Source organism: Peromyscus leucopus, chromosome 9 (assembly GCF_004664715.2).
Source record: "Peromyscus leucopus breed LL Stock chromosome 9, UCI_PerLeu_2.1, whole genome shotgun sequence".
Classification (NCBI taxonomy): domain Eukaryota; kingdom Metazoa; phylum Chordata; class Mammalia; order Rodentia; family Cricetidae; genus Peromyscus; species Peromyscus leucopus.
The window spans coordinates 80,953,437-80,978,338 of NC_051070.1; the positions used below are offsets into that span (position 1 = coordinate 80,953,437).

Genomic DNA, 24,902 nt, shown 5'->3' on the forward strand with positions numbered 1-24,902 from the left:
GGCATCAAGAAAGCAAACTGTCGAGAGGTGATTCTCCGCAAACTGGAGGATGTAGCTTCCACAAATGAAAGGGCAAAAGAGATTTCATGCAATGTTAGTTTGAAAGCACTGGTTCATTAAGGATATTAATTTTCTGATAACTACACATTTCAGCGTGACACACTCCGTGCGCAGTATCTACAGGATTTCGCAATTATTAATGCGTGACAGTTTCAAATGCTAAGTGAATCAATTAAACAGCAGCATTCACAATCTGAGAAGAGATAACTGCTTCATAACTACCTAAGACTACAATTTTCACATGACAAAAAAGAGCCATTGAGGCGCCTTCAAAACCTGACAGGTCAAGAAAGAAGTTTGAAACAAAAGCACCTTCCAGCCATCATCTCCTATTTTACTTGTCAGCTCAACTTTGCTGGTGTCTCCCCCAGAAATGCATCACATGCCAGCTGCCACAAGGTGATTTTTCATGTCTTGTCAAAGAAATCTTTTATTCTATTTGCTCTGCATTAACATGTTACATTTATTGATCAAGGGCCTGTTCGGCAGCCGCAGCAGGGCACTGAGCTCCCCATGCCTACGGGGCTTTGATGTCCCAGTGACATTCGAGCCCGAATAATGCACATACTAAATGGATTTAATGCAGAAATGTGTTTGGGCCTGACAGTTACATTAATAACAGCCCCTCACACTGATAAATATGCAATTGCTACTATTAAGAGTTACCCAATTATGGGGAAAATATTTCTCTACCTTATAAATAAATCCATCAACGAGGGGGAAAAAAAGTTTTAACAATGGTGCATTTTCTTAAAAACACTTCTCCAGAAGCAAGAGACTGGCTGTGTGGGGGCTGGAACCCCCTCTTTCAAATCTCCCTTCCAGTTGTTTTTAATAAGTCTCGCTTTGTTTCAAGAATGAGCGGAGATTTTTTTTTTCTTCTTCTTCTTCCTCACCTCTTCTTGGTCTTCTGTAGTGTACCCATCTCTTATTTCTGCATAACCAGAGACAAGGCAGACACCCTGGAGAATGAAGAATGGGGTTCTGTGTAAAGTCAAGAGAGGAGTTTAGGGGACATGGGGGGTCACAGCTGATTTTCATAATGATGTGTCTGGGGGAGGAGCCTTTTTTGTTTTCAGCCGTAAAGAAAACCTGACCATCTGTATGCATCTCACTCTAAACCCTATGTGACTTTGTGGTCCAGTGGTGATGAGGTAGGAAAGGGAAAGTGGCTGGGACGAAAAATCTCAGCCAGGGAGAATTTGTCGTTATTACACTCCTACAATTAAACAGAGACACCCAAGCAAAAAGAGGATAATAGTTCCCTTTCATCATTCAGGAATACGGAACAGCAAAAATCACCAACAGTCAGTCCCTGAGACCAAGGAGGCTTTTCAGATAAGGAGTGTATGTGAGTGTGAGTCCATGTACAAGTGAACACCACACACACACACACACACACACACACACACACCATGTCATGTCCACTGTTGCAAGGCTGGGGCAGCAAGGCTGAATCATTTTTCCCATGACAGTGACCCTGGACTTAAGCCAAGCTGCGCAGCCCAAGCGGAGAAGACAGGCATCCCCAGGTACATCCTCTGGGAGCCCTTGCTTCTGGGCCCACCTGGGCCTGGCCTCCTGGGTATTGCTGCACTAAAACCCCCAAAGTAGAGCCTGTGGGGAAAAAAACAGGAGAAAAGAAAGAGGGATGACAACCAGTGTGACTCGGGCTGAGGCCTCTGGGGTCCTGAGGAGGTACTGAAAACCCTGCTACTGCCATTTAATTTAACCAGATAAAGGGAAACTTTGCTCCCACAGGAAAGCAAACGTTTAGAAGTCATCGCTGTGTCCTTGTACATAAAAAAATAAATAAATAAATAGCAAGTTTGTATCACAAAAGCAGTTTAGAATAACTATAAAGCCAAAGGCAGGCCCGGGTACATGTAATTCCAGCTTTGGGGGGGGGGGTGTTGTTTTTGTTTGTTTGTTTTTGTTTTTGTTTCTTTTTGACCATCAGTGTGGGCTGGGGCAAGCATCTGGGCTTCCCTGGGCCTCAGTTGCTTCATGAGTGAAAATGTGAGTTCTCATAGTGTCATTTGGAGAGCGCTGGAGGACTGCAGTAGAACACGTATGGGAAGTGTTCGGCCAGTCTCCAGTCTCCAGCCTCGGAAGGAGTAAGGCCTGCATCATGTTAGCCGCTATCTGCTAATAGGAAAATAAACATAACGGCTGAAATCATTTGTTCAGCTCTCCATCGCTGGACTCCTTGGAGAGAGGACCACTCACATCTCAATATTCACTGCCAAGTGTGCTTTGCCATAAAGCCCATCCAGGAAACCACCCTACAGGAGCTGTCTCCAAAGCATCCACGGGTCCTCGGGGAAACACAAAGCAGGGAAGAGGGTGGGTTCTTTTCGTCCCAGAGAAACACCTTCAGCAAGGCATTTAGCAGCCCAAGCCTCGCGCACTAAATAGCACCAAACTGAGCAATGGAGAACCTGGAGGGCCAGTGACAGGAAAGTATGACAGGGTTAAAGGCTCTGACCTTTCCTCCTACCCTGCCCACCCCCAAAGTACCAAAGCCACTCTGTTGTAACACAAAGGGCAACATTCTGACACCTTGACAGCCCACAATCACATCCCCTGAGCCAACAGCAGGGCAGAGACATGGGTAGAGCTGCGAGGCCTCCGCTCAGGTTCCAGGGGAGAAAAACGGTTGCGATGGAAATAAAAGTTGACGCTGAAAATTCTAGAAATCTCTCACTCTAGAGACAACTACTACAGGAAACACTGAGGCAGCGTTGGAGAAAGCACTTCCTGTGAGTCATAGGCAGCAGGGTCATCCCTGAGAAAATCAAGCTCAGAAAAAAACCTGCCGCCCAGGTCACAATTTTCTCTGGCTGCCCACAACTTCCCAAGCCAGACTGCCCCTCTGTGGTCCAACACCCTACCTTCTGGGCCCAGTGTGTAGAAATCCGGGAAGCCAGGGCGACTTGGAGAGGGCGTGACAGGAGGAAAGCACCATGGCAACCATGGGGCCGATACCTGCCCAAGCGCTCTTCCTAATCTAATGCAGTCAGTTTTCTGTTTCTATGAGTCATTGCAGAGTATTGGAAGTGCGGAAATCGGGGTCTTACAGCTGAGGTGTTATATATGACCTGCCAGGTGGCTGTGTGTTTCGCCTTTTGATTGTATGTTTGTTTGATTGCCGGAGACACTCGAATGGTCACTAATACTCTTAGAACAAAAAATAGTTTGTGTGTCCTGTTGTTTTTAACCATATTGCTCGGCTCAGAGGGGGTGCTGGTTTCAACACATGCAGAACATTGTTTAGAATCATAAATAATTTATCGGTGACACCACACTATAGGGAATTCATAGTCCATCCTTGTTAACACCATCTCATCCAGGGTCATTGTGTGACCCAAGAAAGACCTGGACACCTAGATTTCAGAAATAATTTGTACAAGGCCCTCAGCTATAAAAATAGTATTTAATGCCAGGCGGTGGTGGAGCACACCTTTGATCCCAGCACTCAGGAGGCAGAGGTAGGTGGATCTCTGTGAGTTCGAGGCCAGCCTGGTCTACAAAGCAAGTTCCATGAAAGGCTCCAAAGCTACACAGAGAAACCCTGTCTTGGAAAAACAAAAACAAACAAACAAAAATACTCTTTAACAAAGATCCAGTGCCAACAGAGCATGCTCCATATGCACATCTCCTGGGGAGGGGTGAGGGGGTGGTCATAGGTGGGTAATAGGTGAAAAATTTGTTACCAGGCCTATTCTTAATTGGCAGGGATTCAAAATATATGATACAAATCGGTTTAACCTGTAAGATATTAGAAGCAATTGGTAAACTAAATTATTTGTAACAGTTAGGACAGCTTAGGCTATGCTGAAATAAAAATTAGTCCCAAAGTCTTACAACATAGATTCCTTCCTCACTTAAAGTCTATTTCCAAAGTTGATCAGCACATTCATTTATGGCTGAAATCTAAGACTTAGGTAAGAGGAGAGGGGCGTGTTGGCTTTCTTAGACTCTCTGCCCAGTGGCCATCCCAAAGGACACAGAGCAATGCAAACACAGAATGCTGGAAGAGAGGAAGCCCTCAGTGCCTGTGAAGAGTCCCAGCGGCCACAGAATGCAGTGGGTTGAACCCAGCCTCTGCGCCTCTTTGCTAGTTTCATGTCCATTGAAATATCAGAGATAGCCATGCTTATTGAAGACCTAGGAATTGCCCAGCAACTTAGTAGGGATGTTACACATAGTACTTAACAGTTTAGCATACAGACCACAGTCAGTAAAACATGGAGTCAGCAACAGGAGCAGGTCAAGCCAGAGTGGGAGTTGAAGCCAGAGTGGTCTAACCCCAAAGCCATTCACTGCCCATCTTCCCAAGTTCACTGGCCCAGTTCCACCCAACCGTCTACAGCATAGATAAGGGAAGGAAGTGTATCCATCTCTGAAGAAGCTGTGCCAGTGTGCCAGATGCCCACTTCACGGCATGCAGCCCCGCTGCGTGGAGAGGACAGAGCCACCCAATCTTCCCCAGAACTGTGCAAACCCCCAGTCCTCTCCACCTCCTCACGGCAGAAGGCAGGAGAGCAGCATGCAACTTCCCATCAGAAATTTTCTTCTAAGCAATTTCTTACCCGGCACATTTATCAGCGATGCTAAATAAGATGCGACGGCAAATAATTTAATTTTTAAAACGTAAGCTTCCTGTTGCCATAGATCAATTAAACTCTCTCACTTTTATTGCCAGATTGACGTGGGCGTATTTATCACTGTTTACCACAGGAGCTCTGCTCCGCCTGCCGTGTTCAACAAGCTAAGCGGGCACCCCTCTGCAACCACTCAGGGCCCTTGGGGAAGCCGAACAGGGCCGCAAGGGAGACTCTACCCTGCCCAGTCAGAACGGGGAAAACGGATGCTAGGCCATGCATTTGCCTGGTGCAGATCTAGGAGCCAAGTGGCTAAGACATAGGGTTCTCGTTGCTAACCTAAAAAGTGAACGTAGGGCAAGAGGGGACTCAAGGAAGAATTGGGGATAACAGGCATTCCTAGAGTTTATAAGAGGGCAATCCGGCATCCGTACCAAAGCCCTTCCTGAGGAATTTGTTCAAAGTAACTCAGCAGAGAGATGCCCATCCATGAACATTGTAAGGGTATTTATAATTGAGTTATCGATAATGGGAAAATTTAGAAGCAACCTAACTGTCCAACACTAACGGATGATGTAAGGTACCATCAAAAATTCTTATATAACAGCCTACTAGATGCTTACCACCAAGAGCAATGACCTGAGTTTGAGCCTCAGAACTTACATGGTGGAAGGAAAGAACGGACTACTTAAGGTTGCCCTCTGACCTCCACAAATACAAACACACACACACACACACACACACACACACACACACACACACACAAAATAAATGTAAAAATATTTTAATTACTACGCAATACTTACCAAAATAAGAAAATGTTTTCAGCACAGTCAAAACGCATGCATCATTTTAATGGCATCGAAAGACCAGGAAGACCATACACCCATAATTCTAAAAATGGTGATCTATAATTGATAAGATTATCAGTGACACGAGACAAAAACTGTCTCCTGCTTACCTTCCTGCATTTTCCAATATATCTACATAGATCACTGCCTTGAGAAAACAAACTTCACAAACCATTCGTAAGTATTTCACATATATAGATGTCAGCGAGTGACTGTTAGGTATGCAAATTCAAGGTGCCATACGGCACTCCCCCCCGGCTATTCGCCAATTACTCCCCACGTGCTCTACTCTCACCCCAAGGCAGACAAGAGGACCTGAGCCTGGAAATTACGCCCCAAGAGCTCATCTGGGCCATATTCCTGTAGCTGACCTGGTTCCCCTCCATCACAAGAAGAATCAGACCCAGGCTGAAGAGGGGGAAGACAGAGACCTTTGGGCCTTTTACGGGAGATAGAGGTTTCATTTGGGGTTCTTCTCTGGCTTCCACTTCCAACATAGAACTTGATAAGACACACAGTGTTTCCAAAGACTTTAATCTCCAGAAAGACGCACTGAAACAATATAACCTGAAATCCACAATTTTATCACTGAGAACTAACCAATTTATTAGACAACTCAAGTGGGAGGCAGATGGATTTACTATACTAAATACAGAAGACCATGAGCTGTAGTCGGAATGGAAGAAAACACATATCATACCATCAAGCAAAAGTTCAGAATGTTAAAAATCCATAATTAGCCGGGCAGTGGTGGCACACGCCTTTAATCCCAGCACTTGGGAGGCAGAGGCAGCCAGATCTCTGTGAGTTCGAGGCCAGCCTGGTCTACAAAGCGAGTTCCAGGAAAGGTGCAAAGCTACACAGAGAAACCCTGTCTCAAAAAAACCAAAAAAAGAAAGAAGAAAACAAACAAACAAAAATCCATAATTATCTTTCTGCCAGTATGAATAAGTACCCACAGGAAAATGAACAGAACTCTTTGTATATATTGTGTGTTGTGTGTGTATACAAGTGTGTATGTATGCACACATGCATACATGTATTTTTAAGTATAGTTTTGAACACACAATAAAGGAACAGCAGGCTGGGTAATAACTAGAGGACCATCCATAGGTCTTTTTCAGTGTCGGGATAAACTCAGAGTCTCATACATACTTGTCAAGTGCTCATCCCCTGAGCTGTGTCTCCAACACACACACACACAGAGCTCATGCATGCTAGTCAAGTGCTCAGCCCCTGGGCTGTGTCTCCAACACACACAGAGTTCTTACATGCTAGTCAAGTACTCCAGTATGCACACGCAGAACTCATACATGCTAGTCAAGTGCTTGGCCCCTGGGCTGTGTCTCTGGCACACACAGAACTCTTTTCTGAAGACAATTCACAATGATTAGTGATGTGGATGAGGAAGAACAACAAAGCAACACAGAAGGATATTCTCACATGCTTGTCTAAAGACTAATGCCTCCTTTTTAACCTCTTGACAAGAGTTAAGTTCAAACCTGGCCAGCTGTGAGGAGATGTCCTGGAACAGACCAGTAACAAGCCAGGCAATTAAGTCAACAAAAATCCCCAACAAAAGAAAGCCCAAGATCTCATGGATTCACTAGTGAACTCTACCAAAGAGAAGAAAGTTCCTGTCAACCCTTCTTGGACTGTCTCAAATAACAGAAGAGTTAGGAAAACATCCAAACGCATCTTACAATGCCAGTGTTGCCTCTTACACCACAGCTGGACAAAAAAAAAGTTGCCAATATTTCTGATAAACTTACATTTGAAAATCCTTAACAATACCAGAAAGTGAATTCAACAGCACATTAAAAGGATCATATACTATGGGACAGGATTGGCACAACATATACAAATCAATAATGTCATAGCCCTCATCAAAATAACAAATGATGAGCATTATATAGTCACCTCAGAAGCAGGAAAAACCATTCAACAAAATCCTGTACTCTTTTATAAGAAACTCTCAATAAATGTGGTACAGACAGGATGTACTTCAGTATAACGATGACCTTACATCAGCCCCTCCCTGGAGAGCTACTGGCAGTTGATGGCTCCTAAGGAAGGGGGGGGGGAGTCACTGTCTTCAGCGATACAGCCACTAGCGAGTCTCCCGCGCTCCAGTGAATAATTCATACTCATGCCCATTTGTGGGCATCCTGGTCAAATTCAGTGGGCCACAAAACAAAAACATGCAACTAAAACAGATACACTAGTAGGAGAGGGGACTTGTTGAGAAAAGAGAGTTGATGGAGGTAGGAGAGGCCCAAGAGAGGGTGGGATGGTAAGTATGACCAGAACATGTCACACACATGTACAAATTCATTGAAAATAACTATTGTTTTAAGATATAAATTAAAACAGTGAAAGATGACTACAAAAATCTGAGTTAAAATTTATGTTTATTTTTAGCCAGGTGTTGTAGCACATTGCCTTTAATCCCAGCACTCAGGAGGCAGAGGCAGGAGGATCTCTGTGAGTTCAAGGCCAGCCTGGTCTACAAAGTGAGAACCTGTCTCAAAAAAAAAAAAACAAACAAACAAAAGAAAATATTAATGTTGATTCTTAGTTATGTGTTCAAGTATGTGCTTGTGAGTCCAGGTGCCTGCAGGGGCCAGAAGACAGCAGCAGACCCCCTGGAGTTGGAATTACAGGCAATGGTGAGTCACTTTGGATGCCAAGAGCTAAACCCAGGTCCTCCAGAAGAGCAGCAAGGGCTCCTAACTGCTGAACATCTCTCCAACCCCAAGATCTGAGTTCTTAAACAAGATGATCGGACACAGACTGGCAAGACGGCTCAGCAGATCAAAGTGATTGCCACCAAGTCTGACAACCTGAGTTCAGTCACCAGGACCCACATAGTAGAAGGCGTTATCCTCTGACCTCTACTTTCATGTTGTAATGTAGGCTCATGCATGCATGTATACACACACACACACACACACACACACACACACACACACATGCACACACCAAATAAATAAATGTAAAAAAAAAATTTTAAACATTGTGTTTTGGGGAAATTTTTCTTTCCTTTTATTGAACATAGATTTTTGTTGCTGTTCTTCTCACCTAATATATCCTGACTACGGTTTCCCCTCCCTCTACTCCTCCCAGTTCCTCCCCACCTCCCTCCCATCCAGGTCCACCTCTTTTTGCCTCTCATTAGAAATCAAGCAGGCTCCCAAGGGATAACAATAAATATAATATAATATAATATAATATAATATAATATAATATAATATAATATAATATAATATAATAAGATAAAACAAAAACTAACACTTCGAGCCCAAGAGATTTTTTTAAAGGAATGAAAAACTATCCAACCACATAATAAACTTGCCTCTGACAGAAAAGCTCATTGTGAGAAATGTGAAGACTTCTAGTGAAAGTCAGTGATGTGACAGTTCACTAACTGATAAGCAGGGGCCTAAAGATTTAAGTAGTTAGTGTGCTTTTAAATGCGGCCTCTGTCATGTATGCACAAGAGTAGTAAATACTTGAGCCTGGAACCTGGGAGTTTAGGTTTTCAGAAGCTGCAAGGGATCCATGATTTTTATGTGGTGACCAAAGACAGTCTTTTTTTTTTTTTTTTTTTTTTTTTTTTGGTTTTTCGAGACAGGGTTTCTCTGTGTAGCTTTGTGCCTTTCCTGGAACTCACTTGGTAGCCCAGGCTGGCCTTGAACTCACAGAGATCTGCCTGGCTCTGCCTCCCCAGTGCTGGGATTAAAGGCGTGCGCCACCACCGCCGCCCGGCCCTAAAGACAGTCTTATACTTTTTAGTGAATGTTACATCATTGAGAAACTGAATCTACAGGTGACCAAGATCCTTTTAAGAGAAAAAATAAAGTCTGTATATGACAGGCCCCAGAAAGCATCACACTGAATGGTGACAAGCTGGGAGGGTCTCCTCACACATAGGACAAGGATATCCACCCTTGTCACTCTTCTTTCATACAGTTCTAGAAGTCCCAGCCAGAGCAATTAGGCAGGAAAAAGAAATAATGGGCCTCTAAATCAAAAGGACAGTAGGAAATCTGTCTCCACTGGCACATGGTATGTGTGTGAACACACAGAAGCCACAGAGAGTCTATCAAAACGAGCTCAGGCCAGGTTCCAGACACAAGACCAACATAGAAAAGTCAGTTTCATTCTATACACCAACCATAAGGGGATGAGCAGACAATCCCAGTTACAATTTAACTGAAAGAAAACATAAAATACTTGGTGATGAATTTAATCGAAGAAGTGAAAGATCTACTCACCAAACACCATAAAACACTTCTGAAAGAAAATAAAGACAATACAAACAAGTGGACACATAGTCTGGGTTTATAACGTGACGAGTTACTAAAGGGACTTTATACTTAGAATGAGTATCAGATCCAATACAATCCCTACCAAAATCCCAACAACACTTCTCACAAAATCCAGATGATCACAAATAGACAATGGGATCTTGAGCAAAAGGAAGAAAAGCTGGAACAACAGACTGCCTAATTTCAAAATACGCTGCAGAGATAGTTACCAAAGCAATGCAGTACTGGCATCAGACAGACATACAGAACAATGAAGTACAGTACGCACCCAGACAGAAATCCGTCCACCCATGGCTAAATGGTATTCAACAAAGGCACCAAGACCACACCAGGAGACAGGATGGTCTCCTCCATGTAAAGACTTAAATTAAGACCTGAAATTGCAAGGCTACTAGAATAAAACACAGAGCAATTATTTCTTTTTTAATTTTTTTCTGTTTTTTTAATTTATAATATAGCTATATCATTTCCCCTTTCCCTATCCTCCCTCCAATTCCATGTACCCTTCTTTGCTCTCTCTCAAATTGACAGCCTCTTTTTCTTTAATTGTTACAAATGTGTATGTGTGTATACATTACTCCTAAATACACAAATACAACCTGTTGGGTCTGTATAATGTTACTTGTACGTAGGTTTTCAGGGCTGATCATTTGGTATTGGATAACCAGTCAGTGTATTCTTCCCTGGGGGAAGACTGTTTCTCCCCCTCTCAGCATTCCTTAGCTGCCTGCGGTTCTTCATCTAGATTTGAGGCCTCCTAGGTCTCCCCATTCCGTGTTAGCACGTCTACTGATGTTGTCCTTGTTCAGGTCTGGTTTAGGCAGCCATGTTGGTGAGACTTCAAAGGTGTAGTGCTGTGGGATGTCTTTCTGTACACTGTGAATAGGTGTTGCTCTGATTGGTTGATAAATAAAGCTGCATTAGCCTATGGCAGGGCAGGATGGAGACAGGCGGGAAAAGCCAAGAGAGATAGATAGTGAAAGGAGAAAGGAGCGAAGGAGACACCAGCTGCCACCCAAGGAGCAGCAAGATGCCAGCAGACCAGTAACACCACGGCCACGTGGCAACTTACAGATTAATAGAAATGGGTTACGTTATAAGAGCTAGCTAGTAAGAAGCTTGAGCCATAGGCCATCCAGTTCATAATTAATATAAGCCTCTGTGTGATTATTTTATAGGTGGCTGCAGGACCGCAGGGCCAGGCAGGGCTGGAGAAACTTCCAGCTACATTTTGGCACCCAGACACGGTAGCAAGAATTTCCACCCAAAACCTGAGAAAGCTTTTTTAAAAAGATTCTAAAATGGAGCTATCATCAGCTTCCTAGTTGCGTCTCTCAGGCAAACCATGATTACAGAGATGCCAAGGTATGTGGGCTTGAGCTATAGCATGGAGGATTCTGGCCGCAGTACACAGAGGCATCTCTAAGGCAAGCAGCATGCTGTGTGGCAGATTTAGCTTTTACTAATTAAAAAAAAATTGCTTCTGGTCTACATGCTGCTTGATGGAAGCATAAACCCACTGCCCAAAGCTGGCGGTAAAAGTACTTCTGCCATTTTTGGGAAGCTGAGATGGGCGGAGTCAGCAGCCAAAGCCTCCACTTCAGTCCTAACCACACTGCAATTCAAAGCCATGATCAGAAAAGGATTATAGAGACACAAAAGACAGATTCACATGGAATAAACCTCTAAATGGTTTACAATGTATATAAAAGGTACATAGGCTTGAAAGAGAAAAGAGAAGGATATAGTCAATCATAAAAATAAAGTCTTAAAAAATAAAATAATATATAAAAATAGGCCGTTTAACGATGGATATTACACAGAGAGTCTGGATTATATTGTTTTGGGATTTTTTAACTGCAGAAAGATATTTGATTATAAAGGCTGCTAAGTTAAAGCAACATATATGTATATATTTTAAAGGTATCTTGACTTCAAAATTTATGTCTAAGGATATGTTGCTTTGGAAAAGAAGTTCTACTTTTCTTTCCACAGAAAATGAAAAGCTGTAGATTCCTTCCAGGTTAATATGGTTCCATCAAGGAATACCCCCTGAGAGGTCTCCAGATGATCCAACATTCAGAACAGCTTCAAGGCAACTGGCTCACAGAATATAGCCTCACAGACTATTCCAGTCAGGACGTGACCATAATCCTAAAATTTTCTTTGTGTCCCCATAACACTACCAGTGGCCCCAATCAGCAGGAAGTAGCCTAGAAAACTACACCAACATTCTCAAAAAATGGATGATGGGTCCACACACTTGAGAAGAGAATTTGACATTGCTGCTGCCGCTGTTGCTGTTATAACAATGGCGGCCACTGCTGCTACTGTTTCTGGGATTACCATTTCATAATTGCTTACTACAGCTAGCACAGTGGAGACCCTGGCAACAAAAGTAGCTACCACAGTTAGTTAATCTTCCATTCTATTAGGCATGATAAATTTAATTCAGTAGTTATATACATCTCAATTGGCTTTAAAAACTGTAAATTTATAAACTCAAGCTCCAGTTGCTTTTGGGATACTATCTTACAAGGACTCCAACGTACAGTATGGCTTGTTAAGGAAGGGAATGGCTCAGTTGCCTTTAGCCTACTGGCTATGGGTGACATAGGACCTCTGTGGGTCTTTTCTGTGTTGAACACACAGATTGCAAGCCCAGTGCCACTTTGAGATCTTTGGAAGCAGTTAACTCTGCAGCTCACACACGATTGAGCCTGTATGATAATGAGTATTCAGAGATGGGTAATTCCTGGAGGGCACTCACCAACCTAAGACAGAGAACCTATGTGGCCTGAACCTATGTGGCCTCCATGACAGGTAAGGTGACCTGCTGATGTCCCACGCAACCCAAGTGAGAAACTCATTTTTTAATAAAAGGGGGACCTGTAAGTCCCTGGCCCCCATTTTGGGTAACTTGCCTTGCTTGGGGACCTTGACCTTGATATCCTCCCTATGCTCATTCCCTGCCAGGTTCCACCCTCCTGAATGCTAAAGGGAAATTCCTTGTCTATGTGTCCTGAATAATGGGCGTTAACAGCTTAGATGTAAGATTGTAAAACATCAGTAGAGAACTTATGCTCTCCGGGGTTCTCCCATTGTGCTGTAAGCCTGTATTTAAGACCTCCTCCCTCCTTCAATAAATGACATTCAGCATTTAAAATTTTTTAAAAAAAAGTCTATTCCAAAGAATACAGAGATAATAAAGATAACTAAGAGACAAAAAAAAATGGATGATGGATGTTTGTCTTTCTTTAGGGGTTGGTTACAAATTGTTATTGGTCATAGTCAATCTCTTTCTAAAAGAAAAAAGGAGGATATGATATAGAAATGTAGGATATAGATATGATAGGATAAAAGAGTAGATTATTGAATCTACTTTTAAAGAGTAACAACTTGTTTGAAATATTTTATATTGCTATGGATTTTAGTTTATTGATACAAATTTAAAGTTAATTTTGTTATACTGTATGTATATTTTTGCTCTTGTTTAAGGTATTGTGTTTATACAACTCATTTAAAATTGTAATATATAATTAAGAAATACAGATTAATAGTCATCTATGATAATCAAACTTATAATCATGTTAGTTAAGTTTTTAGGTATACAAAGATATATTACAATTAGGTAGGTAATCTTCAAACAATTCAAAGACCCAAAGAATATGGCATTTAGAATGTTTTAAAAACTTAGACTTTTCTGGACAGTGAGACACATCTGCTCCTGGTAGCACTGATTTACTTCAAAGAGGAAGATGGGTATTGAAGACACTCCATATGGAGTTTATCTTCTTTTTGGCAAAACTGGACATTTGAGTAAGAAACAGCTCTTGCCTGGACTGCTTGATAATATGTTGTATAAACTGGACATACAGGACCCATAGGAAGGTGACCACTGAATTTTGCCAAAACAAGGCGAAATGGTCCTTCAGGTTCCTGCTTTGCAGAGGAGAATGCCAGACATTCTACAGGACACAGGGAGAAGCGACTGGGAAACTCTAGGCCTACAGGCTGAAGATGGATGCCCCAACGTTGCAGAGGAACTTTCGTTGACTGTCCAGGAAGCCAGCTGTCTCTGTCATTTCCAGAATTTTGGAAGCTCCTTATAATGTACTTCCTGTTTACTTAGGTAATATTATATCCTTCTGGGGTCTTTGATGGAATTGAAGACTAGATAGTTATAATTATAGTTTTCCTTAATCATGATAAAAGATAAATTAGATATAAAACTTTAGACTCACAAAAATAGGATGATGATAGAATATTTTCTAAATTTGCCAAATACAAATAGACTAGATATTGTAACTGTAATTCTTGCTTGACAACTGTTTTGTTATATATAACTTTACTATGTTAAGGTTAAGACCTTCATTTTTGATTAGACAGAGAAGGGAAAGTGCTATGGGATGTCTTTCTGTACTCTGTGAAGATGTGTTGCTCTGATTGGTTGACAAATAAAGCTGCATTGGCCTATGGCAGGGCAGGATAGAGACAGGTGGGAAAATCCAAGAGAGATAGTGAGAGGGAAAAGGAGAACAGGAGAGATGCCAGCCACCAGCCAAGAAGCAGCAAGATGCCAGCAGACCAGTAATGCCATGGCCATGTGGCAACTTACAGATTAATAGAAATGGGTCAAGTTATAAGAGCTAGCTAGCAAGAAGCTTGAGCCACAGACCTTCCAATTCATAATTAGTAGAAGCCTCTGAGTTATTATTTTATAGGCGGCTACAGGACCAAGGGACGGTGGGACTGGAGAAACTTTTGACTACAGTGTAGCTGCTCTGACATTTCTAGAGGGGGGAATAACAGAGTACAAGTGTTTCTTTGGGGTGGGGGTTACACATGTGTTATGACGCATGTATAGAAGTCAGAGAGCAACTTGTAGGAGTCATCTCTCTCCTTCCACTATGTGGGCCCTGGGGATCAAACTCAGGTCATCAGTTCTGGTACCCAGAGACTTTACCCAATTAAGCCATCTCAATGACCCAAGGAACTGTTTCTTGGTGTTGTTTCTTGGCAGTGATTTTTTTTAAGGTACACCACCAAAGCAAAACCAGATAAATGAGGTTCCATCAAACTTTACAAATCTTTCACACTAACAATCATCAGAAGAAAAGATAACTTCTGCAATATTTGTACACCATGTTTGTTTGTTTTTATTGTACACCCTGTTTGTTAGTCATATTTGCAGAAGTATAACAAACTGCTGGACAACCAGCTTAAAAGGAAAGGTTTCTTTTAGCTCAAAGCCTTGAAGGTTCCAGTTCATGGTCAACAGTCCTCCTGCTTTGGGGCATATGGTAAGGTAACATCATGGCAGAAGTGTGCAGCAGAGAAAACCTATTCATAGCCCCAGTAGCCTAAGACCTCCCATTAAGTCCCACCTCCCAAATGATGAACTGCCTCCCAAGAGAGAGTGCCCCTAAGAAGTAGAGTCCCCAAGGATGGGGACTGGACACTTATGCAAACCATGACAGCATAAATATAGTGCAAGATTTGTATCCAAAATATATAAGGAACTGAACTCAATAACAATAATAATAGTAATAGTAACCTTACCTTAAAATAAGCAACAAGTCTGAATAGACTTTTCTCAAGAGAAGACATGCAAATATACAAATAAATAAATGTTACCATCACTAAATGTCATGGTTAATCTTGGTTGAATGTGGAATCAACTAAAAGATAAACCACTGGGCATATATGTGAGGGATTTTCATGCTCTGACAGCTAAAATTGCATGTACTTATGGTGTGTAATGTCAGATGTATCTCAGCATAGCTAGGGCAGAAGTAGGAAATTAACATTAGTGTCTCCATAAAACATCTCTAGATAGAGAACTCAGCACAAAAGTTGAGAAATAGTTAAGACGAGTGCAGAGCAGAAATGGGAGACCAAAGGACAGAGATGTGGAGAGTTCTGCCCCATTGTTTCCATGCTTGATGCTTTGAAATATTGTGTCACGTGGAGGCTTTTAGTATTAAAAATTAAATAAACAGAACCCCTCCCCCCAAAGCAAATTGTGGCCCAACACACAGATTACAGCTGATCTTGCAACATAGGGGAGTGCCAAAGTTTCATTGCTCTGAAACACACACACACACACACACACACACACACACACACACACACACGCACACACACACACACACACATGCACGCACGCACGCACGCACGCATGCACGTGTGCATGATGTCTTTAATACATAATAATACTGTATTTGGCTTTGGAGAAAAGAAGTGTCCAGAATAGAGCCAAACAAGCTGACAAGAAGCACAATTGTAGGCAACAAAGCTGAGAGATGCCAGAGCAAGGAGTCATGGGACAATCAACTAGGGAATGTGGTCTCTACAACCCCATGGACATGGTGGGGGTGGGGGTGTGTCTATAGAGAAATTTCTACTGAATAAAGGATACTTAATATAATACTACTTCATTTGGATTTTTTAAGAGTTTTTTTTTTGGGGGGGGAGTTGTTTTTGTTTTGTTTTGTTTTTGAGACAGGGTCTCACCATGTAGCTCAGGGTAACCTTGAACTTACTTCGTAGTCCAGGCAGACTTCAAACTTGCAATTCTCCTGCCTCAGTCTCCCACGTACTAGGATTATTACAGGTTCAGGCCACCATGCCCAGCCTTGTTTGGGTACTTTGTGGGCTTTAGATTTTTTTTTTTTTTTTTAAACGGAGCTGAGGACCGAACCCAGGGCCTCACGCTTGCTAGGCAAGCGCTCTACCACTGAGCTAAATCCCCAACCCCGGGCTTTAGATTTTTTTCAATTAATCTTTTTATTAATTCTTTGAGAATTTCATACATGCATACGATGTATTTAGATCATACTCCTACTCCCCGTTACTTCTGGATCCACCTCCAACCTCCCACCCCTCCCACACCTACACTTGCTCACTGAACCTGGAGCTGCCCGATTCATCTAGACTGGCCTGCCAGCAAGTCCCGAACATCTCCTGCCTCTGCCTGCACAGTGCTGGGATTCCAGGCGCCCACTGCCACTCCTGGCTTCTTACACCGGTTTGGGGGATCCAAGTCAGATCCTCAGGCTTGCAAAGCAAGCGCCTTCCTGAGTGAGCCACCTCACCAGCACTGGCCCCTGAAACCTGGCACACTCGGCCTTCCTGTCACACGCCCACATCCTTTAAATGCGGACTGTCAGCCTCCTATTCCTCCTGTCTCTCTACTCTCCTGCTCTCAATCTTCTCTTTTGAAGAACAGGCAGTTTAGTAACTAACACAGCTGAGATTTTTATGTGACTGAAGGCAAGGCAGACAAGAGAAACGATGCCACCCACCTTCACACGCACCCCCAATTAGGTAAGTAACGAGGGTCAAAGGTGATTGAATCCAAGATACCCAACGCATGGGCTACCAGTTTCTCGCCCCTTTGGTCCAGAACTCCCTCCAGTTTAACCAGCTCTTGAACATACACTGTCCGCGAGTCTTTGGCCTCATCCTTCCTTCCTGTTCCCCTGCTCCAGCTCAGCCCCAGCCAGCACAGAGCTCACACAGAGTACGACACGGACAACATCAGGGTCCTGAGCGGCCAACAGGTCTCTGCCAGCTTAATAGCACAGACAACTCTTTCCTCTTCACAAAGGAAAATGGCAGCCTTCACTACTCTCCCTCAAAGTCCACTTTACACACCTCTTATCCCTAAACTTCCCCACATCCGGGGCACACCCTTTCCTATAAGAACTATTTCTCATTCTCACCCCTCAGAGCCGGGTTCCTTCTCACTGCCTGCCTCTCCACGCCTCTCCAGGACCAGCATCCTCTCAGCTACAGGTAGGCAGGGCTCAGGCAAACAAAGATGGTTGTTTCCTCAGACTTAACAGTTCTCCTTCCCATGACCTGTGCCCACTGACACCCTCCTTCACAGGGCCCAAGTCTCTTCGGATTCACCTCTAGGTTTCTACCAGACATTCCCAAGACAACTACAGCCCCCCAAGCCACGAGGCCGTGGACCCCTGGAGGCTACCCACCCAGGCGAAACTCAGAACACTGTGGCAGGACATGACCTCTTGACTGGGTCCAGGCAGAGGAGCTATGGAAGGTGTGGATGTCTTAGACCCAGTTCACTCCAGGTTGACTACTCTGCCCTCCCTCTGACACCGGGACCACAAAGCACCCTGGCAGCAATTATGTTTAACCACCTTTTCTACTGACATTGCCATGCTTGGGTTTCCACATCTGCCCAACGGCTCAGAGCCCTCAGGAGTCAGGGAGTGCATACACAGAGGCCCATTTTCCACACCACCCTCAAGACACCTCTTTTCTACCATGCCGCTCAGTGTAGACCACGCTGGCTCCTAGGCACTCACTAGATGATAGTATTGGCCTCACTGAAACTATCATTCTCCTCTATCTGTTGAGAGCCAGCTCCCTGAGTGTTACTCATTTCCCCCCAAATTCATCATTCCAAAGTGTCCCCACAAAGATTCTAAGGCCTAAAAGCAGGGACATACCTGGGTCTTGGAATGATGCTCAGGTCCCAAGAAGAGGGCGGGGTAACACTCAAGAACACCACTTAGAGGACAGCTAAATGCAGCCAGCTCGGGAGCAAAAGCTGCTTCCCTGTCCCACCAATACCTACTGTCCAAATGTCGCCAACGTTCATCCGCTAAGCCCGCCCACCAGCATAAGTCACAGGAAGAAAGGAAATGCCTACCTGCTGTCCTCCACTGGACCGCCATACAAGACCACACTTACCTTGAGCCAAGACTCAGAGAGTTGCTAGAAATCCCCTCCCCTCCCAACCACGCCACGTCAACAATAATCCCTGGAAACAGCAGCCTCATGAATATTGAAAACACATGTGCACCCTATCTCTAATTCAGTACATTTTGTGAGGGGCAGTCATTCTCAAAAAGCAAAGCTCAACACCCCTAAAAGACTCATGGTGCCATCTCATTCCTTCCCCAAAAGGATTCAGACTCATGAACATAGGCATCCACAGGAAAGGGAAAGAACAAAGGAAAAAGCGGAGGAGCCTCCCGCTGTCATGAGGTGAACCATGCTCAAAAACTCCGACCCTCTGAGGCTGCACTTACTAGAAGGCTAGCCAACGAGTCACCTGAAGCAGCGCCAGACTTTCAGATGTGGGTCCATGTCTCTCCAGACCCTGCACAGAGCTGGGACCTGTGACTTGCATCTGTCGGCGCAAGGTCTTGGAGGGACCCAGGTGGCCCAGACCTGGCCTGCATCTCTCAAAGGTTACATACCTCAACAGGTTGAAGCTCAGATCAAGCCTCTTTGCAAAATGTCCGCAGTCCCTGCCGAGCTGCTCTGGGATTTCTCTGCAGTCCTGGCCTACGTAAGACACCTGTATAGTAAATGTAACAGAAATGGAAATTACCCAGATGCTCACAACTCCAAGCCACAGATCGTACAATTGCTTCCACAACTTTAATGGCTGGCTCCTCAAAACAAAAAGGCTACACTGTGCCTATTCCCCCAAGATTTTACGGATCCTGCCAATAGCTCCCCTTTCCTGGCACAGTTAGCATGATGGAGACATATTGTGGCATGATAGAAATTAGGTTGAAATTGGCTAAGATGCAGGTGCCCAATAGAAACCCAATGTCAGAACATATGGAGATAACCACAACCGTCAGCCATCCACCCTGACCTTTGTGACAGTTGCCCATCTGTTCTCTCTCTCTCCCAACCACTCCATAATACTTTGGTCCTCTACCCAGCACGCCTCAACCTTTCCTCCAACTTCAGGAGCAACTGCTGAAGTCACAATGGAAAGTGTCCCACCTTCTGATGCTGCCACAAAATCTGATCTATAAAGCTCATACTTGACTGTACAATCAAGTTATTTAAAAAAGAATCTCAAAATCACGCTGAAAGTAAGTCCATGGTTTTGTGTTGTCTTGCATTCACAGCTCAGTGGCAGCACACAGCCCTCGGGCCACAGGCTGGACATCTACACCTTTGGACCCCCAAGGTGCTAAAACAATCAGGGATGGGCAAGGAAATCTCCCCAGACCATCAATCCCATCCTATGACCACTGTGTGTAAAATGCCCAGCATACTCCCAGCTGAGCTGGTGGCAAGGTAAAGGGTGGCATGTAGCCAGAGTTGCTGAGGTTCTCCCATCAAGAAGACATGTGTTTGTTTAATGTGTGTATTTTGCCTACATGTGTGTATATCATATATGTCCTTGGAGCCCGAGGAGGCAGAAGAGGGTATCAGTACCCTATAACTGGAGTTACAGACGGCCATCAGCCTCCATGTGGGTGCTAAGAACTGAACCCCAATCTTCTGCAAGGGCAGCAAACACTCTTTACTACCAACTATCTCCCCACCTCCCTCTTTCCTTCTTTTTAAATTTGTATTAATCTTTTGAGAATTTCATGCAATTATATTTTGATCATATTCACCCCCAAGCTCCCACCTCCTCAGAACTTTATATTTTGACTTATTTGTGTTGACCATATACTCCTAGGTGTGGAACAACACACTGGAGGATGGTTGACCTACCAGGGGCCACATCTTAAAGAAAATTGACTCCTCCTCCCCCAGAAGCCATCAACTGTCCATAGTTCCTCAGTTAAGGATGCTGGCTCCTGAGCTTCCCTCTCCATGATGGAATGTTGAATGACTTGGTCTTGTCCAGGTCTTGTGAGGGCAACCACAGTTTATGATGGTCCTGTCATATCCAGAGAACACTGTTTTGCTCCAGTCCTCCCCATCTCCAGCTCTTACAATCTTCCTAACCCACTTCCTTGGTGGTCCCTGATGGTGGGGGCAGGGAGAAGGAGGAAGAGTGATGTGGCTGTCCCATTTCAGTCCTCCAGTGACTCTCTGCACTTTGAACAGCTATGAGTTCCTTCATTAACCACCTTCAACTACACACACACAAAAACAATTCCCTGACATCTGAGAGCTGCACTAATCTATGGGCATGGTGAAATGAATTCAGAGGGTCATTTGATAGTATGTTCACTTAGCAGAATAACAGTAGTGGGTGCATCCCTGGGTTCTCACCAACCTTGGGTTCTTGGCCAGATTTACAGTACCACACCTGAGTTTCCTCCTGCAGAACAGGCCTTACATCCAGTGATTGGTCACCCCAATAATGTTCATGCCACCATTGTACCTATGGGTGTATCTTGCCATTCTGGTCATTATTGGGTTCACATCAGGATAAGACTATCTTGATGGCATTTTCCCCAGCAGCGTACATAGCACCCACTAGCCAGAAAGCTTTTGTAAGCCTTTTGCCTCCTTCAGCATTCTTTTTATTTTTATCTTATTTATATAATCATTTAAGCATCTCATGTGTATTTCCAAATATTAAAAGGCCTATCCAAAATTCGATCCTAGAACTTTTGAGACTTTCAGGGGCCCTTGTCTCTACTCTAACCACCCAGTTTGGGGAGTCCATTGTTAGGATTGCAGGCTACAGGCAGAAAAGCATGCATCATAGATGACCAAGAGGTACACAGACATAAAACATTACTGAACTATACTACCTTCAAACACCAGGCAGAAACGTGGCACTTTGCAGCTATAACACTGATCCTGTCTTCCGACAAACCTACCTTCTATGCAGACAGACAAAGATGTCTTGGGATGACTGACAGATCTCCAGAGCACTATGTTTCTTAACAGGGAAGAAAATATGGTGGTCATCAGACATCCTGGGATATTGGGCTGAGCCTTATGGATGACAGATAACCAACTGTCTCAGAACTACAAAGCAATGTCACAGCACCCCAGAACCCTCCTTTTCTCAAGCCATTGTTCATGCCCTTCTCCCACATGGTGACAAACTGCTGACAACATAATGTCTCATATTTTCTGTCTTCCCAGTCTCTGTCCCTCAGTCACTTCATTCCAGGAAGAGAGACAGCGGGAGAAGAAGAAATAGAAAAAAATAGCTAACCCTACTGGGTGGTGACATCACACCCCTATAATCCCAGCACTTGGGAGGTAAAGCAGTTGCCTGGGTAACTGAGTGTGTTCAAAGCCAGCCTGAATAGCCTAGCCAAGTTTTGTACACCTCTAAAAGATGACCTCAACAAAATAATTTCGAATTGTTTAACATGTATTTATTTACTCTCTCTCTCTCTCTCTCTCTCTCTCTCTCTCTCTCTCTCTCTTCTCTCTCTCTCTCTCTCTTTCGTGTGTGTGTGTGTGTGTGTGTGTGTGTGTGTGTGTGTACACTTGTGTACCATGGCACACCCATGGTAGATAGAAAGCAACTTGAAGTTCTCTCCTTCCACCATGTAGGTCCCAGGATGAAAATTAGGCTTAATGGCAATTGCTTTTACCCACTGAATAATAACACAATAAAATAATTTTTACTCATACTGATATGATAAATATCATATGTGATATTAAATATGATGATAATAATAATAAAGGGATCTCACGTCAATCCTCAGTCTTTCCTCTTTCTATATTAGATCTATTCCTTTTGCAGCATTGAGAGCTATAAAGTAAGTTCTGCTTCTAAGCTGAGGTGGAAATCACACACCAAGGAAAGATTGGGACTAGAAGGTCCCAATCAACCTAAGGGCTTGGTCTCAATCTGTAACATGTTTTATAAGTTCACATTAACCCTCCAGGTCCATGAGGACCCAGGTTTGCAATCACAGAAGCTCTGCCTCAGGGAACAAGTTCTGGATCCATTTTTGAGCAACAGTGTTGCTATCTACTAGCTATTTCCTTGGATAAGTCACAATGTCCTGGAACCTGTTTCCTCTTTTGTTTTCTTCACTTAGAGAGTTGCATGTAACCCAGGCTGGCCTGGAGCTCACCATGTAGCTGAGGATGACCTTCACCTTCTGCTCCTTCTGCTAGGTTTATGCTGGGCATCAAACTCAGGGCTCTGTGCATGCTAGGCAGACATGCACTCTACCAGCTGAGTGATCCAAGTACTGTCACCAACTCCCACCAAAAGCAGTTATGATAGCACAGTAACTTTTTTTTGTTTGTTTGTTTGTTTTTTGTTTTTCGAGACAGGGTTTCTCTGTGTAATGTTGGTGCCTGTCCTGGATCTCGCTCTGTAGCCCAGGCTGGCCTCAAACTCACAGAGATCCGCCTGGCTCTGCCTCCCGAATGCTGGAATCAAAGGCGTGCGCCACCACCGCCCAGTGCACAATAACATTTACTAAATGCCAGCCATGTGACTAGCATCTTTTGTATCCTCACAAAACAGCCTTTCCAATCAGGCAGCAGCATCACCATCACACTTGTGTAACAGGGATAAAATGACAGATGAAAGGCACTGTCTCTGCTGTGGAGGGTCACCCAATCAGGAGCTGTTGTTTCGGGCCAGTGTCCCCATGGAGAAGATTGGTCATCCTCATTATCTCTTGAGCCTAAGATTTCAGCGCCCAAATTTCAAGTTTGCGGTCATGTCTGTACTTGAATCCATGCCACATCCTGTTGCTGTCATACATTAATGGAAAAAAGGAAGATGCAATGCTGAATACAAATGAAGCGTTCAAGCCAAGAGAAGCCAAACAAGGTCAGCCCCATGATGAATAAAAAGATTTTACAGAGAAAAATGATGGGACAGCACCAACCTTCCCACTTACACGCCAGCCACTGGCCCATGGTGGCCCCAGAAGCAGCAATACAGCATCAAACAAATGTCACCTGCCATCTCTATAAACTGTTTTTATCCTTACTGAAATCTTCCCTTTGCACTCAAACCATCCCTTCATTTAGGATGTATAATTCTCTAAATACTGAAAGAGTTGCATCCAATTTTATACGTGGATATTTCAGTTACATTATAATGAAAATGACCATCAACCCCTTGGGCTTCTCAGAAGTTTTTTCCCCCTTTAAGAGGGATCAGGATGCGGTGGCTCAGCAGTGAAGAGTAGAGGCTGGAGAGATGGCTCAGAGGTTAAGAGCATTGGCTGCTGATCCAGAGGACCTGAGTTCAATTCCCAGTAACCACATGGTGGCTCACAACCATCTGTAGTAAGATCTGATGCCCTCTTCTGGCCTGCAGACATACATGCAGGCAGGACACTATATACATAATAAATAAATAAATCTTAAAAAAAAAAAGTAAAGAGTACTTCCAGAGGACCCAAGTTCTGTTCCCAGCACCCACATCTGGCAACTCACAACTGCCTGCAAGGCCAGCTCCAGGAAGTCTGTCTTAATCTGTTTTATACTATTGTGCTAAAGACCACTAACCAAAAGCAACTCATGGAGAAAAGGATTTATTTGGATTGCATATTCCAGGTCACAGTCCACTGAGGAAAGGCAAAGCAAGAACTCCAGGAGGAATCTGGAAAGAGAAACTGAAGCAGAGATCAAGGAGGAACTCCAATTATTGGCTTGCACCCCATGGCTTGCCTACAGGTCAGTCTGATGGGGACATTTTCTCAATTGAGGTTTCCTCTTCTCAGATGACTCCAGCCCATATCAAGTGCCAAAAACCTAACCAACACAATATATGATCCACTCTCCTGGCTTTCTTGGGCACCCACACACACTACTCACAGACACCCAAATGCACACGAGTAAAAATAAATCCTTTTTAAAGTTGTTTTTTTTTTTTAAGAAGAATCTAGGGCTGGAAATGTAGCTCAATGGTCACATGCTTGCCTAGCATGCATAAGTGCTGGCCTAGAGCCCCAGCACAAAAACAAATAATAATTATTTGTTAATTAATTAAAAAGAGAACAGAATGGAGGTTTATTGAAGTGTTAACTGACAAGAGACACGGATGCTAAAAGGAATATCTTCTAATGTTCTATAACACACAGTAGCAACGGGTAATAACCATTGTGCATTGTGTGTTTCAAAACAGCCAGCAGAAAGGTCTGACAATCCCTAGCACAAGCAAGGAAATGGTATTTACTATAATAGATATACCAATCCCATTTTTTTGATCACTACACACTATATACATGTATTGAAACATTATACTGCACCCTGTTGGATCGGTGGGTTTTTGTTGTTGTTGTTATTGTTGTTGTTAAGAAGGAACTGTCTGTCAGATTCATGCACATTCAAGGTGCTATGTCTCACAGTGGGTGCTGTTATAAATTTGTGGA

The 24,902-nt window shown here is 43.6% G+C and overlaps 1 protein-coding gene across 2 annotated transcripts in view; it reads right to left on the reverse strand.

The window, feature by feature from the left end:
- Positions 1-24,902, reverse strand: part of Lrmda (leucine rich melanocyte differentiation associated) — a 1,025,541-nt gene that overhangs the window by 998,753 nt on the left and 1,886 nt on the right. For both annotated transcript variants that reach the window (XM_028879789.2, XM_028879788.2), the window contains exon 2: positions 19,086-19,186. In XM_028879789.2, coding sequence (XP_028735622.1) covers positions 19,086-19,186 — 101 coding nt within the window. The remainder of the gene's footprint in view (positions 1-19,085; positions 19,187-24,902) is intronic.